Source organism: Cyprinus carpio, chromosome B5 (genome assembly GCF_018340385.1).
Source record: "Cyprinus carpio isolate SPL01 chromosome B5, ASM1834038v1, whole genome shotgun sequence".
Lineage (NCBI taxonomy): Eukaryota > Metazoa > Chordata > Actinopteri > Cypriniformes > Cyprinidae > Cyprinus > Cyprinus carpio.
In genome coordinates, this window is record NC_056601.1 from 31,123,563 (window position 1) to 31,142,032 (window position 18,470).

General features: G+C 38.7%; 1 protein-coding gene across 1 annotated transcript in view; it reads left to right on the forward strand.

Moving 5' to 3' along the window:
• The first annotated feature begins 632 nt into the window (after positions 1-632).
• LOC109075625 (reticulon-4 receptor-like) overlaps positions 633-18,470 on the forward strand; it is an 85,440-nt gene continuing 67,602 nt past the window's right edge. The window contains exon 1 of the mRNA XM_042723121.1: positions 633-1,161. Within this exon, the coding sequence (XP_042579055.1) occupies positions 1,140-1,161 (22 nt within the window). The 5' untranslated portion in view covers positions 633-1,139. The remainder of the gene's footprint in view (positions 1,162-18,470) is intronic.

The following is an 18,470-nucleotide window of genomic DNA, read 5'->3' on the forward strand; positions in this document are numbered from 1 at the left end:
GGACAATGTGTTAAGAAAAATATAAATATATTTTCAGTATGACTTTTTTTTTTTTTCTCAAACATAGTAGGGTAAAACGCCCCCAGCCAAGTGGGGTAAAATGCTCCCAGGGGGCAATGGGCAATTACTGTAGTTATTATGTTCTGAACATCAAATCCTTTGTTTTTCCATCAAATGTATTCTATAGTTGGTTGAATAAAAATATTGGACTTTATATTAAAAATTAACTGAAGTTAGCATCAGGTAGCTAGTTAACAATCCAGTTAGCATCAGCTAACACATTTTTTTTAAAAGGTTACTATAATTTTGTAATTCATAATTATTTATTAAATTCTTAATCAACAATTAAGAATTCTTTTTTGTTAATTAAGATAATTAATAATAATAATATGATTTATTACCCTATCCTTGATGATCTCTTGATTGTATTTATGTATTTAACGGGTGACACAAACTAGAAACTTTTCCATTTAATTGTTTTCATTGAAATCTTACATCATTTCTCTCTCTCTCTCTCTCACTCACACACACACACACACACACACACACACACACACACACACACACTCTCTCTCTCTCTCTCTCTCTCTCTCTCTCACACACACACTCTCTCTATCTCTCTCTCACTCTCTCTCTCTCACACACACACACACCCTCTCACTCTCTCTCACGCGCGCGGCGCCACAGCCTCTTTCCGTTCCTCTCGCGCGGCCGCACGGACACTGACTCGGATCGTTGGAATACTTCTGCTTTCACCGGAAATGTGGCATACAGCCGATTTGGATTCATCCCGCCGGTAGTTTTATCCCTCTTCCAGTGTGACTTTCGCCCGCTCTCGGCAGTCCTCCGGGCTGGTCCGTGTCGGCAGTGAGCAGCAGCAGATCTTTGAGTTTGGATGTTACTGTGATTGTGTCTCTGCCCAAATGACTGAGAGAGGAACCACCGGGAGACGCTGCTCTCCGTCCCGCGCCTGTACGGCGACCGTCAGATAAAGTTTGAACGGCAGGGATGATGGTGGTTCATCTTCCGTGAGGTTTGCAAATTCTTAACATTTACCACAGCGAGGAAAACACCATCTTCTCCAGATCAAAGGGGACCTCTTTCTGGGATTACTCATTTACTGGATTTAATCGTAAAACATGAAGACTTTAATTGTTGAGGGTAAGTCACGGAAATTATTTTAAAAAGTTATATTCGTTCAATTCGTTGTTGTTGATTTATTATACATAGTTTTCCTGCTGCATCTACAGCGCGCATCCCCAAATGTCTGTCACAGACGTGAAAGGTGTTATGTGCTTGATGCCCGTTAAATATTGCAAATATTGAATCGGTTTGGTCATATATTCAGAACTCTCCCTAAAAATTATAATTTCATTCTGCCGTACACTTTGCGACGCGTACGCGACGCTTCGTTTATAACGCGTTCTAGTTTGAGGCGTCGCAAACAGACAGTCTGTCCCGCTGAAAACCGTTTGTTCGGAAAAATCACAATTGCTATGCCTTTGCACGAGCTTAAACGCGTTTCTCAACTCGTTAATGCGCGTTCCTGAAGGGTTGCGCGAGCTTGAGTATCTGTGTATGTTTACGCAGGGTACTTGCTCACGGTCGAGGTTGGTTAGTAGTTTCCTACCAGAGACGAGACTCTTTCCATTGTTGATGCAGTGAGGAAATTGAAGGAAAATATTTTAAATTTCATTCTGTCTTATCAATTTTAAATATGCGTCTCATTTTTGACACGAATCATAAGGAGGGTTTCAGATTCACCCCGTGTTTTGTCAAGTAGTTGAAGTCGATCCGAGTTGTATCATCTGCGGTTCTGTCTACATATTTGCATATGGTGTTTGGGGGAGTGGCCATTGGCTTTTACACCTGAATATTAAATTATACGAGGGCCTGGACAATGAATGGCAGCTTATAAGGATTGTAAATAGTTGTTGTTGGTTATTGATAGTTGCGCGTACAGTTCTGTTTATGCTGTTTTACGTTCAGCGTTGGCGTGATCAAATGTGAGCTATATTTGAGCATTTTTTCTTACAGTACCAGTATCTGAAGAAAGGGACGCTGGTCTTACATCAACAGCGTTTTCCTCACCTGCATCCTATAGTAAAATGTGTGAAGGATGAAAAAGTTGTTTGAATTTTTATTCAACATATTTGTTGAATAATTTGTAATAACTTTTAATATGAGTTGATAGCCTTTGTGTGTGCATTCTTATAAAGGACACTTAAAATAATATTGACGAATATTCTGAATTTAGTCATGCGAATTGAGCATATGTAACTAAAAAGGAGTTTTCAGCTTATAATATTTCTGAAATGTACATGAATATCTTACTGCAAAATAGTTTTCAGTGTAATATTCTGTAGGTTTCGCTGGTGTTTATTGATAAATAAGTCAAGGAAGACTTTATTCTAACAAGTTTTATCATAATAATTCAGTTTCACATTTGGTTAGCATTCTACATCAGGTTAATTGAGAAAGACGCTGTCCATGGTGCTGAAATCGAGAACATAATGACTGAGAGCCGAGTTCAGCTTGCTGTTTTGCTGTTTTCAACCCAAAGAGGACAGCAGAGCTTTATTAGGGCACTGTAGAAAATGGTTCAAAACACATTTGTACTGCATTATCCCTGGTCTAATTAGGATTTAACAAAGCATTGACAATGTTTGTTTTGCTTGCTCCTGTGAGCTTGTGAGCAGTTCTAACTAAAGATCACATCACAAGATCACAAGAAGCTTTGGGAGGTGCTGAGAAGCAGCAGAGCTCCACCCTATACAGCAGTGACTAAATCCGTAAAGCTCTAAGGATGGAAGCAGCCCACTGCACAACTCTCATTCAGCAAGCGCAAGGCATTCTAGATGCTTTCTTTGCCACAATGCAAAAAGTATTGCAGGAAATTAAGTGGAACAAAAAAGGTTATGCAGTGTTTCACAAATGACCATCTTGTGCCTGTCCTCATGGTGTGCTTTCTCACAGGAGTTGTGATATTGTTTAAGATGCCAGATGGACTTGTCCTTCTCACTGTTTGGACCCATTGGGTATCCGTGGCCCCTCCCGCCTCGCTCTGCTAACCTGATTGAAGTGAAAACACATTAAATATTCCATCATAGTGAGACGGAGAGCGTTAAGGATGAGAAAGAGAGGTAGTCTAGTCGTGCAGATGGATTTGCTGGGGGTTGAGAGAGGGAAGGAGAGGAGGAGAAGAAAATGAATAAGGCATCTTCATTTCCGTACTGTGTTGTGTGGAGGTATTGATATTTGGATGATAAATGACGTGTGTTTTTGTTTTTGCTGTGGATCCTGTAATTAAAGCTAGAGCAAGACTGTGTTGAGAGGCGACAGACAGCCCACTCAGAAAGCTTTTCCTCTCTCATTTTCTTCTCACTTTTGCCCAACAGTAGTCAACCAAACAGTGATCTGATTAATTTCAGAATGAGTGAACAATAGCATGGAGTTTACATTGCATCTATCTTGCTTAAATGGGAATAAACCCTGGCATTACTATTTACTCGAACTGTAAAAAAAGGATTATTAAAGTATGTTTAAAATAATGTACTATTTCAATTTTTGTACTTCAAAGTTTCAAGTTTACTTGCTGTTTCTTTGTAATTTACTCTGAAAATTACTAGGAATTTCTACTAGAGAAATGTTTCTAAACTATTTTTTTTTTCCAGTAGCACAAAAAGAAGAAATGTTTATGCTTTTATGAATGTTTATATATATATATATATATATATATATATATTATATATATATATATATATATATGAATGAAAAAAAGCTTATAATTTAGTGATTTAAATGGTTCTGCCTTAAAGCTGGACAAAAATATGTATATATATATATATATATATATATATATATATATATATATATATATATATATATATATATATATATATATATATATATATAAATTGTTTTTATATCTTTGCTCTAGATATTTTATTGTACATTAGGCAGATTATGAAATTATATATGTCATTAAAATACTGATTTTTTTTTTTTAATCTGATTATTCAAAGAAATATCAATTAATTAATTAATTATCAAAGTAGTCATTAGTTTCAGAAAGTTTATAGTGACATGGCTGTCAAGCTCTGAAATAAAGACAAAAGCTGCATAAACTATCTGACTCATGCACTAAGAAATCTGGAGTCATAAACAGCATGATATATTTATCCACTGGAAAATCTTCCCATCTGCTAAAACTCACACTTTTAATTTGCACTTGCTTTTACATTCAATTATGGCTCCTTTAGGTGTAACCAACCAGATTTGACACAATTAAAGCCAATGCTATTGGTACAAGTTTGAGGAATGTGCATCTGTTGTGTTGTAGTCTTACTATACACTGTCAGTAGCAGATTATATAAATCAACACCTAATACAAAAGCAGAAACCTGGTGAACTTCGTTGTCTATAGAAAGTGGATTCGGAAGCATTTCTGTTAGAAGGCATTGTTAAAAGAGAGATGTGTGTGATTAAGCTTGTAGCCATTTGGTCTGCAGTTCTGTTTGTGTCTTGAGTCAATGTCTGAAGAGGGTTTTTCTTCAAGAGGTTTCAGATAGGCAGCTGTGAAGTTTCCATTTCCTTCCAGTCAGTCGAAAAACGCATTAAAAGTGCTGAAAATATTCCAGCCTGCAGCTCTCCAACACGGAGAGCTAATTCATTGTGGTGAGGTTTTAGTATAAAGCTTTGTCTTATTACTTTCCCTCAGACTGTCACTCTCAACAAGACCCTCTTCAGAACCATCCATATTTACACAGACAGCAAACAAGCCATTTCCACTCCAGTCTCCTATTATCAACCAAATGATGTGGATGATCAGAATACATGGCAGAGAGCAGCAGACTCACAGAGTGGCTCTGTTGGAGGGAGGCTCATTCTGCTGAGAGGTCTCTCTGATACAGAGCTTCATCTGCTACTCGCAGGTGTGGAAAAAAGTGTATCAGCTGTTATGAAGTCGCATGGGTTGACGTAGGATGAATCAGACTAGCTGTGCTCTGGATAGTGCTGGGATTTCAAAGATCATGGTATGACTTGGTAGGATATTTTCCCAATTGTGTGCAATGACGTGTGTAGTCTGATGTTGAGAGGTTTAATGTTGAGAGCGTCACTGTCAACAAATCAAGCCTGCCTGGTATTGCACTGGATTTTCAAGTGTTATTTTTTTCTTGTATTGTAGTTTGAATCTGAGTTATTTTTTGAAACTATGTTTTGTTTTTCATTCACTTGGAACTATTTTAAATTGAATTTAATTCCAAATTTATTGTTTAATTATTTTTATTGTATTTAATTTAACAGAATTGAAATAAAAGGTGCCTTTTAAAATCTATTACAATCTAATAAATAAATGTAAAATAGGAAAATAATCAGTTGCTACTATATGTGTGTATAAATATGTAAATCAGTTAATATATTATTTATATTCATATATATTTAATTTAATTATTTGTTTACATATTTTATGTTTTCATGTTCTCCCTCCATGTAAAATAGTAAAATAATCAATATTAAAAAGAAAATATAGAGTTTGCAAGGTAACAAATTGGTTCTTGTACAGAAAGCAGCTGAATTTTACTGTTGTGTATTTTGGTAGAGCGATGTTATCAAGGTCAGTGGTCTTTCCATGTTTTTGCCAAATAGCATTCTGAGTGACAGCTGACCTCAAAATGACTGCTAAATATTGCATTTAACGTGTAGAAACAACTGAAGCAAGATGTATCCAGGTAGAATCAAGAATAATTCACGATGGCATTATACAGTTTACTTTGAATTGCTGTATGAAAACAAAATCAAATCAGCCTCTTGGCTTTTGACAGCAATATAAAGGAGGCCATTATTAGAGAGATCATGCCTAATTATTATCGCTCATGTAAGTATGAACCACGTTTGCTCAGAGTCAGTTGTTGAGATGGCTGCATTATGAACAATCAACAAAAGGAGAGACAGGAAAAGCTGCACCTTATTGAATAGATGGGAACCATGAATGAGTCATGGAGGATTTAAAGGATGGAGAGTAAACTGACTGCATTCATGTAGAGCAATAACAGTTATAAAATAATAATAATAATAATAATAATATGCTAATATCAACAAACATAAAACCCAGATGTATATATGCATTTCAATTTTCTTTCCTGAGGGAAAGAAAATACATTTCTCACAAGTCTTTCATTAGTAAACTGAAATTAGTAAAATAAAAAAGATACCCATAATCTCAAATGTGCAAGTTTCTCAAAATGAGATCCGATTTATATGAGATTTCAACAGGAACTCAATTTGTACTTGTACTGAGGATTTTAAGAGGGACATTTCTGATAAGGTCATTTTCTAAATATTTTACTTAAGTCTCAGGAGCTATGAAAGAAAAACACTAGAGCAACTTTTGTGTGGGTTGATCCTTGACACATTATGTAATTGTATGGATTCCAGAATGATGGAAACACATTGGGGGGATACCAGCTTCCTGTATCTTGTGGGATTCAAACTGTCAAAGCTGTATGTGGCTAATGCTGTGTTATGCAACATATGCGGATTCAGTTTGGCCCTAAAAAAATAATAAATAATTCCATTGCGCATAGTGTGAAAAGTATTACAGGAATGGTGAGAAACTCAATAGATGCTCATCAAATCCCACTAAATGAACTGAATCCACTGCAATAGCTTCATTTATTCAGGTAATCTCAAATACTGTTGCATCAGATGGGCTCTGTGTTCAGCAGTATGACCAAACCGCATCAATCGAGTGACCTTTACAGATGCAGTTTAATAATGCTTTCTCAATCTTTCGGCGACATGGGATGTGTTGTGTATGACAGAATGAAGATATTGTTAAATTTGAAGTTATTCTTGGCAAAATAAGCTTAGAAGTCATGCTTAAATGTATGAAATCGTGTTACCGGCTGCTATAACTTCTCACTCCTGGCAGCATTTGACTATTAAAATGCTCTGAGCTATAGCATGGAATGAAACTAGAGCAACTTTCAATTTGAAATTGGGGAAAAATTAAATCTTTGAGGACTGACATGATGGTGTTGGGCTGTTATGTTACTGTACATTTTATATAAATGCATTCTGCAATTTTTAATACCAGAGTTCTAAATGTTATTATTCTGTGTAAAAATTTTATATTTCCTACTCTAGGAAAGTGTGGTATGACAAAAATCATAAAATCATAGTAGTGTATTTATGCAGATCACAAAACACACACACACACACACACACACACACACACACACACACACACACACACACACACACACATACATACATACATACACACATATATATATATCCATCCACCTCACAGGTGTGGCATATCAAGATGGTGATTAGACAGCATAATTATTGCACAGGTGTGCCTTAGGCTGGCCACAATAAAGGGCCACTTTAAAATGTGCAGTTTTACTGTATTGGGGGTCGGGGGGGTCCGAAAACCAGTCAGTATCTTTTGTGACCACCATTTGCCTCACACAGTGCAACACATCTCCTTCGCATAGAGTTGATCAGGTTGTTGATAGTGGCCTGTGGAATGTTGGTCCACTCCTCTTCAATGGCTGTGCGAAGTTGCTGGAATTTGGCAGGAACTGGTACACACTGTCATATACGCCAATCCAGAGCATCCCAAACATGCTCAATGGGTGACATGTCCGTTGAGTATGCTGACCATGCAAGAACTGGGATTTTTTCAGTTTCCAGGAATTGTGTACAGATCCTTGCAACATGGGGCCGTGCATTATCATGCTGCAACATGAGGTGATGGTCGTGGATGAATGGCACAACGTTATCTCTGTGCATTCAAAATGCCATCAATAAAATGCACCTGTGTTCATTGTCTATAACATATGCCTGCCCATACCATAATCCCAACGCCACCATGGGCCACCCGATCCACAACATTGACACCAGCAAACCACTCACCCACACGACGCCATACACACTGTCTGCCATCTGCCCTGTACAGTGAAAACCGTGATTCATCCATGAAGAAAACATCTCTCCAAAGTGCCAGACGCCATCAAATGTGAGCATTTGCCCACTCAAGTCGGTTGCGACGAAGAACTGCAGTCAGGTCGAGACCCCGATGAGGATGACGAGCATGCAGATGAGCTTCCCTGAGATGGTTTCTGACAGTTTGTGCAGAAATTCTTTGGTTATGCAAACCGATTGCTGCAGCAGCTGTCTGGTGGCTGGTCTCAGATGATCTTGGAGGTGAAGATGCTGGATGTGGAGGTCCTGGGATGGTGTGGTTACACGTGGTCTGCGGTTGTGAGGCCGGTTGGATGTACTGCCAAATTCTCTGAAACGCCTTTGGAGATGGCTTATGGTAGAGAAATGAACATTCAATTCACAGGCAACAGCTCTAGTGGACATTCCTGCAGTCAGCATGCCAACTGCACGCTCCCTCAAAACTTGCGACATCTGTTGCATTGTGCTGTGTGATAAAACTGCACATTTTAGAGTGGCCTTTTATTGTGGCCAGCCTAAGGCACACCTGTGCAATAATCATGCTGTCTAATCAGCATCTTGATATGCCACACCTGTGAGGTGAATAGAATATCTCAGCAAAGGAAAGAGCTCACTAACACCAATTTAGACAGATTTGTGAACAATATTTGAGAGAAATAGGCCTTTTGTATACACAGAAAAAGTCTTAGATCTTTGAGTTCAGCTCATGAAAAATGGGAGCAAAAACAAAAGTGTTGCGTTTATAATTTTGTTCAGTGTATATATATATATATATATATATATATATATATATATATATATATATATGTATGTGTGTGTGTGTTTGTGTTTTCTCTGCAATGGCTTTGAAGGTAATATGTTCTCTGCAAAATTGAGCAAAAGCACAAATTATTGTGCTTAAAATATTACACAATATCAACTTTTTATTTACTGAACTGTTGTATAAAATCACATTTGCATTCGTTACATTCGAGACAAAAACAGCACTCGTCTGATGCTCTCGCTGCTCGTGTGATATCACTTATCATATGATATAAATATCAGAAAAAAAACTCACACAGGAGCGACAAGAAGTAAACATAAAACCCATTATAAACATTATGTAAAGTTTCGCTTGATAGTTTCATATAGTTTCATATAGTTTCGCTTTCACAGTGAAACACACAGCGTCTATATGACATGGCGGCGGCAAAACAATACTACAACGAGAATAAAAGGTATGCCTTCTTTCTTTGCATGAGCATCTGGGCGACATTATGCAAATCTTCCCACATAGGCGTAGAGATATGGGGGCGTGTTAGAACGAGCCGTTTTGGGGGGTGGGAGGGTGGGCGTGGACGAGTCTTAACTTTTATAAAGAATATCTCTTTGGATTTGAGACTTTAGTCTTCGCAACTTTACAGATTTTCTTTATGCACCAAGAGCTTGTAACACTCCAAGGAGAAAGGAAAAATTTAAATCGCATCATATGACCCTTGTAAAGGGGTGGTTGATTGTGATTTCACTTTTTTTATGCACTCTAGAGGCGGTTTAGTGAATCACAACACACTAAGCCTGCTAACCAATCTCAGCCCATCGCATATTTCTGAGGGAGGGGCTTCATAAAAACAGGAAATAATTGAAGCGTTTTTCAGAGAAGGGACAGATCGGTGTGGAATAAAGGTAAACTATGAAAAATAATATATAAATATAAACATGTAAATACATGTAAATATTTTCTAAATATATACTGCATGTGTGTGTATATATATATATATATATATATATATATATAATAAATATAGAGAGTACACACACATGTATTATGTAAACAAATATATATATATGGCCGTGAAGTACAAAACAGATTACAATTCTGAAAACAAAATAACAAATTACAAACGCAAATGCAAATCTAAAAAACAAAATAATAAGTCAGAAAACGCAACGACAAATCAGACAAACCGGAAGAGGTAGGTATAGCCTGAGACAGCCATTGGTTTGTGTTTAATGACCGCTAACTGGACGAGACATCTGTCAATTGAAAAACAGCAGAGTCGTGGTAGGAAGTTTGGAGATGGTCTTAAAATAGCTCGGTTTAAATGTATTGTATGAATTGCACTTACTATGGAAAAAAAAAAAAAAACATTCGGAGTGTCTATTTATACTTTGTGCAAATAACCTGCCTTATTGGCACTTTGATAGCAACTGTAATTAATCAGCTTCAGTGGTGTGGGGGTTAAGCATGTGTCCTTGACTGTTTGATGTGATTGACCCAGGTTTGATCCCACCTTTTGCTGAACTTTTTTTTCTCCATTTTCAAATCTTGTATCACATCGTAAAGGCATTTTCAATAACAATTGAGGAAATAATCAAAAAGGTGAAAATAAAGTATAGGGTAGGGTTAGGGTAGGTGTAGGAGGGCTTTATTGTACCAATAAGGTGGCATCCATTTAATAATTTTAATTAAAATTATAATTTACACTCAATACTTTATTATTGCATACTGTTTTATAATGTACTACAATACTGAAGTGCAGATAATTGCCACTATTTGCAACAAGTAGTATACATAGCAGAAAATCCTGCTATTTTAACATAGTGTAAATGGGTATTTGCGCTTAGTATAGATACTGATATAAAATACTGATATTTTCACTTAGTGTAAATAGAATTGATTGTTAATACGAGATTTCACTTCACGACCACCGTAACACACACACATATATATATATATATATATATATATATATATATATATATATATATATATATATATATATTATAATAAAAAAATATTAAAACCAAAAAAAGTGTCGAAGTACATAATAAATGAAACAGTTTTGATGATATTATGTTGTTAAGGGTGTTGCTCACCCTTAGGTGTTGCATAACCGCTGGGTGAATCGGTCATAGCCTTGCTGTATTGTGAATAAAACACAGCTGCTGACCAATCAGAATCAAGAAATGGAACTATCCGTTTTATATGTATATATATATATATATATATATATATATATATATATATATATATATATATATATATATATATATATATATATATATATATTCCCTCCTCCAGACCACAAAAAATATATCAACAACAGTATAAATGTCAAGGCAAAAGTGGCACGTTTCCTCTGTTGCACGCTGTATACATCATACTGTCCAGCTGTATTCTACACAACATTATACTTCTGTGTTAATTAGCCCTCCTCCCGGGCAGGTACATTTGATCAAAAACTTTGTCTGCATTAAATTCTGCATAAACTATCATATGTAAATGTATTTCAGTGCCTGGGAGGAGGATCTAATTGCAGCGAACATGGTGCTTTGGAAATGGCAGCGTAATTGACAAGAGGTGGACATGCAGTAAAGCGTCCCTCTGAGGATTAGCTCTTACTCTATCTTCAGACAAACACCACTTTCTCCCTTTCAAAGCAAACACAAAAGCTTTAAGCTAACAAGTGAGCCTGCGCTGCTCTTTCAAGCCACGCTAGCCATTCTCTTTTCTGAGGCGAAGATTAATTAATGGTGATTCAGCTTCTTTTTTTTTCCTCATTACAATACTCAAATATGAATGCTACAGCTAACAACCATTTTTAGCCAAAGACACGCCCATGGTAATGAAACATTTATCCTTTAATCTGGAGAGGAGAGGTCTCTGTGAGTAGCTGAATAGAGCTTGTGATGGATGAGCTGGTAAATAGTTAATTAGACAGCGCACAAGACGACCTTAAATTAGGTGCATGACTAGAGCCTTTGTCTAGACCATAAGTCAGTGTCGTTCCTCTTTTTCTCGCCCGTCTCACCATTTTTCTCTTTGCGTGTCTTTGTTTGGTCCTCTCAAGCCACCTTTACATTCTGTTTTTCTCTGCTCGCTGTCACTTTTTCGCCTCCGTTATCACTCGGCAACCATGATTCTTCAGACCTTTAACACCACAGATCCATTAGTGACAATCTTTTAGCATCTCTTTTAGAAATCAGCACAAATGGAGTGTGAATGCCACAAGGCTTTGGATTTACACTCTGACAGAAGCTCTTTATGGTATAGATTTATTCTTCCAGTTTTAAGCATTGTTGTTAAAGCAAATGAAATTAGAGAAAAGCAGTGTTTGCATAGTTGTATTTTTCTGGTCAAAACAAAACTGACTTGGGAAGTAACCCAGTAGATAATGGGTGTCATGGAAATTATTTTGGGGATGAAATGCAACCTGGACATGTTTTCATAAGATTCAATGCGATTAATTAATCTGGACCTCAAGGGTGCGAGGGAGATAAGGTACCGTCAAACGCAGTATAATTTTACATTAGGCTATCCTTGCTAAAAATCTCTTGTTTGGATTAAAGACTAGAATATGTTTCAGATTTAAAGATAAACAAGCACATTTGCGATATCACTCATAACCGTAGTGTATCACACTGATATTGATTGTTCACTGTCAGTCGGTCACTCTCGACATCACGTCGGATGACCGACAAATTGGAATCTCTCTTAGAGACCAATCCACTTCGAGTGTAAACTAAACGAGCCAGTGCACATTGGCATGTGATTATTGCATCCAGCTGCCGCTGATCACACCATGAGTATAAGTAGGCAGCAGGTGCAGCGCATATTCAGCTTTTTGCTTCAGAGCTGAGCGGTTTCATCATTCTGCTCCTGACCTTCTGCTTAACGAGTGATCTACAGATCGAGTACAAGTATGCTCTTCTGGCACTGGCCAGACTGGTCTTACGGTGATGGTGAGGAATTCCCCTCTGAGGAACCAACCTCCGAGGGCTCCTCCTTACGCCAGCACTTCGCAGCCAGTGGGGCTGCCGAGAGAATAGGCTGGACCCTCCTATGGCGTACCACTTGTATCTTTTGGTTCTCCCCCCGACGATCAGATGTCAATCGCTGCATCGGAGGGTGAGCCAGACCTTTCTGACGAGGACGATTCGCCAGCAGTGCCGGATTCGGATCCGCCGAAAGCATTGGGCTCAAGTGGAAACCTCCACCGCATCCTGAACCCTCAAGACTGGATGATTGGTTTCTCTGGGTGGCCCGTGCTGGTTCTCAGGGCCCCACACCAGTGCCTTTCTTCCCAGAGGTGAATGATGTTTTACAGCCCTTACTTCATTGTGCCCAAGAAAGGCAGTGGGTTGAGACCAATCTTGGTTCCCTTCACAAGCTCCCATTCAAGATGCTCACGCAGAAGTGCATCTTCAGGTGTATCCGTCCCCAAGATTGGTTTGCAGCGATCGACCTAAAGGATGTGTACATCCATGTGTCGATCCTTCCACACCACAGGCCATTCCTGCGGTTTGTGTTAGAAATGACGGGCATATCGGTACAAGGTCCTATATGGAGTAATGTTTTCTCGGTATGGAGTTTGACTCGGTCAAAAAGACAGCACGACTCACGCAGGAACGTGCTCAGTAAGTGTTGAACTACTTGAATACGTTTAAGAGCAGGATGCCGGTCCCACTGAAACAGATTTCAGAGGCTCCTGGGGCAATCACGCCACTGGGGCTGCTTCATATGAGACTGCTTCAGCACTGGCTCCATGGCTAAGTCCCGAGGTGGGCGTGGCAGTGCGCCATACATCAAATGACAAGGTGGTCTACACTCCTGTCGCATGTCATAACTCGCCCACCACCTCATCCTCTGGAGTCAGAAGCATTCGCTGAGGTCGCTTCGTGCCATTCACATTTCTGGTCTGCACAACCGGGCAGCTGATGAGCTGTCACGAGTTGCGCTCCCGGCAGAATGGAGACTCCATCCCCAGATGGTCCAGCTGATTTGGAGTTTTTACGGAGCTGCTCAGGCAGACCTGTTTGCGTCTCCAGAAACCTCTCACTGCCGGTTGTTCTACTCCCTGACCGAGGAAACACTCGGCATGGACACACTGGCACACAACTGGCCACGGGCCTTCACAAATATGCATTTCCCCCAGTGAGCCTTCTTGCACAGACACTGTGCAAAATCAGGGAGGATGCGGAGCAGGTCCTGCTCGTGGCACCTTACTGGCCCACTCAGACTTGGTTCCCGGAAATGATGCTCCTCGTGACAGCCCCTCCTTGGCAGATTCCTCTGAGGAAGGATCTTTCTGACTCAGAGACGGGGCATCCTGTGGCACCAAACTTCATATCATGTCTGGGATGTGGAGGTTATAGGTGACCTACCCCAAGAGGTAGTTGACACCATCACTTCAGCAGCAACGTCTACAAGACACGCTTACACCTTGAAGTTTAACCTTGGTTACGTCTCAGTTAGGTATGTAACCCTCGTTCCTTGTTCCTCGTCACAGCTTCTGTAACACCACTGAACGGCTGGGTCACCAGATCGGCTCCTCTTCAAAAACCTGAATATGCACTGCACCTGCTGCCAACTTATACTCACGCTGTGATCAGTGACAGCTGGATGCAGTAATGGCATGCCAATGTGCATTGGCTTGTTTAATTTACACTCAAAGTGGATTGGTCTCTCTAAGAGAGATCCCAATTCGTTGGTCATCTGACATGACGTCTCCGTTCCCTCCTTTAGGGAACGAGGGTTATATAAATAACCAAGACATTTCTCCGTTAACTGATACTGTTGAATAAGACTGAGAATTGAATTCAAATTTGGACAAAGGGTGCATGTAAGAACTGTGTTGATCTTTTTGCTTCTATCTTTCTGTCTTTAAGGAGTATATCTCTATAGGTAGGGAACAAAACATTCTCCAAAAGCTTCTTTGGAGAAACGGGCCTTATAAACATCAAAATACTTATTCCCTTTAACACAGCTTCTTAATGAAATTCAGAAGTGCAAGCATTGCTCATCTCAGACATTTTTTTTTCCTTTGAGAAAAGAAAAATCAATGAGTAAGAATCAGACAGATCGACAGAGAGAGAGACAGACGGATGGCTAGACAGAGAAACAAAGGCACAAAGTGAATGGTTGATATACCCATCTGTGGAAAAAAATAACACTGTAATAAAATGAAACAACAAAGTGTGAAACAGAATAGAAGACAAAATATCTTGTTTTTCATCATAAGTATAGTTTGAAACAAGCAATGTATCTATATTAGGAGTCAGGCCTGGGCGGAAAAAATATATTTAGACCATCATTCGTCTGGTTGGAAGGGACCCAAAGTGTGGCAGAAGAGAAAGTAACCTCTGACAGTGAGAAACTACATGGATGTTTCACTACATCTGAGCAAATGACTTGCACACGATTACAGGGATCTCCACCTTGATAGAACAAATGGCATTATTGCTGTGGGTAATTTTCCCACATTGTGCACAATGTGACTGGTGTTCATTGGAAAGAATGAGTGAACTCAATGCAGATGCTCTGGTGTATGATTGAGTTTTCTGGGCCATTACAGATTTATCAGTCTAGAAATAAGCAGAATGATAAAATCAAAGTCATAACAAACTGCGAGAGAAAGTTTAACTACAGTTCTAAAATTTATAAAGAAAACCACAGTACTTGCAAAACTTACTGCCGCAATTCCAGGTTGTTTTGGTTGTATGTGCAGCCGGATGGTTGCTATGTGCTTGTCATTGTGTTTTGGGAGGTTAACAGAGCTGAGATGTTGTGGATTGATATATTTTGGATTGCTGTGTAGTTGTTAGGGTATCGTGGGTGGTTATTAGTGCTGCTATGCTGTTGTTAGGTATTCAAGGTGATTGTTCGGGTAGGGTGTTCTGGGTGGTTGCTAAGTAGTTGTTAGGGTGTTTTGGGTGGTTGATAAGATGTTGTTATAGAGGTTTGTGTAGATGATAGAGATGCTGTGTTGTTGTTAGCAGTGTTATGTGTTATTACAGTATTATGCTGTGTAGTTGTTAGGATATTGTGAGTGATTATTTGTGTTTCTATGCTGTTGCTGGTAGAGATGCACCGATCAAACAGCCAGGGACCGGAATAAGGTCTGGTGACAGGCCGGTCAGTCTGCCGATTCCGAGCCGATCTATTTTGACGTCACACTTATGGCAACTGATAATGTATTCATGTTGTGCCAGATGAGGCTTGAGCAGTCTGAGCGAGTGTGTGAGAGAGACATGTGCAGAAATCCTATCTAATGAGCACGACATCACACACAGAATGTTATATGCAGACTGTGGTAGTAAAAAAAAAAAAGTATAATATATGATTTAGGTAGCCTACGCAACATTGCATGACCAATGTTTCAACACCATTGCAATGTGCTTTTATACAATAGTAGTTCAATAAACAAGAAGTTAACATTAATTGACTTACATTTCAGACACTGACTGTTTTTTCTCAATTTCGCTGATGAATATAATTCCAATCAAAGCCACAGCAGAACTGTTTTGTGTCTCCGAGCAACACTGGTGTTTCGTTACTGAAGTTTTTGAACAAATCAAGTGAGTCAATGATTCAGTACACCATTCATAAAGACAGTAGTCACTTGCCTCATTTCTGAATGAATCAGCTGTTTGAAAGAATCTGTTGAATGAAGGACTAAATGACTCACTCATTCAAACAGTCATTTGCCACCACCTAATGGTTTGGTTTCATATTTAAACCTATCATTGCATTTTTCCCAACATTTCTTATTTGTATGTATTATAAAAATATTTAAAACATTAATCTTATAAAATTCTCTATGTATTCAAAATTTTGCAGTGTAAATATGGCATCTCAGCTTCATCAGTCTGTGTAAATACATCTAATGCCACTTCAGATGCAGCTTCTGTTTTCTGTAGTTGAAGATGCAATTTGAATTGATTTTATTTGAATGGTAACAGCTCTACAGTTTCTTATTATTACACATTTAATAAGGTTATTGAAAAAATTACAATTTAAGAAACATTGGGAAATGACATTTGTTTTGTTATATACAACAACTCCTTTTCAGTTAATTATTTCTATGTGTTTTCTTCTCTTTTAGAGCACTTTATTTGGACAGTTGTTTAAGTGAGAGAACATCTGTAACTTTTTCCAGATTGGGGAAATTTTAGTGTTTAATTTATTATTATTATTATTATGTAATTTTATTTAAAAAAAAAAAAAACATTTTTGTTTGTGTATGCTGTAAATTATAGTTTTTAGAAAGAAAATCAGAATCAGTAAAAATCTGTTTCGGCAGGTTACACTTACAAAAAAAAATGGAAATCGGAATCAGCAAAGATAATTGCAATCGGTGCATCTTTAGTTGCTAGGGTACTCACTGAGATTGTTTGTGTTGTTAGGGTGTTCTGTGTGGTTACTAAGTGGTGGTTAGGGTATTCTGGGTGATTGTTAGTGCTGCTATGCTGTTGCTAAGGTGTTCTGTGTGGTTGCTATGTAGTTGTAAGTGTATTATTGGTGGTCGTTAGTCTTTCTATACTGTTGCTAGGGTGTTCTGGGTGGTTGTTAGGTACTTGTTAGGGTGTTTTGGGAGGTTGCTAAGGGGTTGTTGTGGAGTTTTGTTTGCTTGACAGAGATATTGTTTTTTGCTAGGCATTGCTAAGTGGTTGTTAGGGTATTCTGGGTTATTGTAAGTGTTGTTTGGGTGGTTGAGCTACTATGCTGTTGTTAGGATTCTCTGGGTGGTTTCTAGGTATATGTTGCTATATTCAGGGTGGTTGTTAGTGTTGGTATGCTGTTGCTAGGGTGTTGTTTGTGGCTGCTAATTGATTGTTAGGGTGTTTGGGGTGGTTGCTAGGGGATTGTTATGGAGTTTTTTTGTAGATGGTAGACAGTGTTGTGTTGTGTTTTTGTTAGGGTATTCTTGCTGGCTGTAAGTCTTGCTATACTGTTGCTAGGGTGTTCTGGGGAGTTGCAAGGTAATTGTTAGGGTGTTTGGGGTGGTTGCTTAAGGGTTGTTGTTATGGACTTTTGTGAAGATTTTAGAGATTTTGTGCTGTTGCTAGGGTTTTGTGGTGGTTAGGGTATTCTGGGTGATTGTTAGTGTTGGTATGCTGTTGCTAGAGTGCTCTTTGTGGTCCCTAGGTAGATGTTGCTATATTCTGTGTGGTTGTTGATGTTGGTATGTTGTTGCTAGAGTGTTGTTGGTGGTGGTTACTAAATGATTGTTAAGGTGTTTTGGAAGGTTGATGGAGATTATATGTTGGTATCCTGTTTCTAGGGTGTTGTTGGTGTCTGCTAGGTGGTGGTTAGGCAATTCTGAGGGGTGGTCAGTGCGGCTGTTATGTTGCTGAGATGTTTTGAGTGGTTGCTTTCTAGAACCACCCCCCCCCTCAAAAAAAGGATGAAAATTCAACACAGCCCAGTCATCTCTAAAGCTGTCTTTGACTAAACAGAGAATGTACAGTGGAGAAGCTGCCTATATAATGTCACCAGCCTTGAACCCAGAGAAGCCTTGACAGCATACAAACTCAGATACAGACAGAGCCGGACAGTCTGTGCTATTTACTGCACACAAAATGAGGCAGAAACAGAGCTAGACTCCCTGACCTTATGCCCTAACTGCGCACAAATTAAAGACACAATCTTTCCCGGTTTGTAAAGAACATCAGAAACTCATATGTTTGCGAGGCTTGAATGTGAAATCTGGCTTACAGAGAAAAGGGCAACCAGC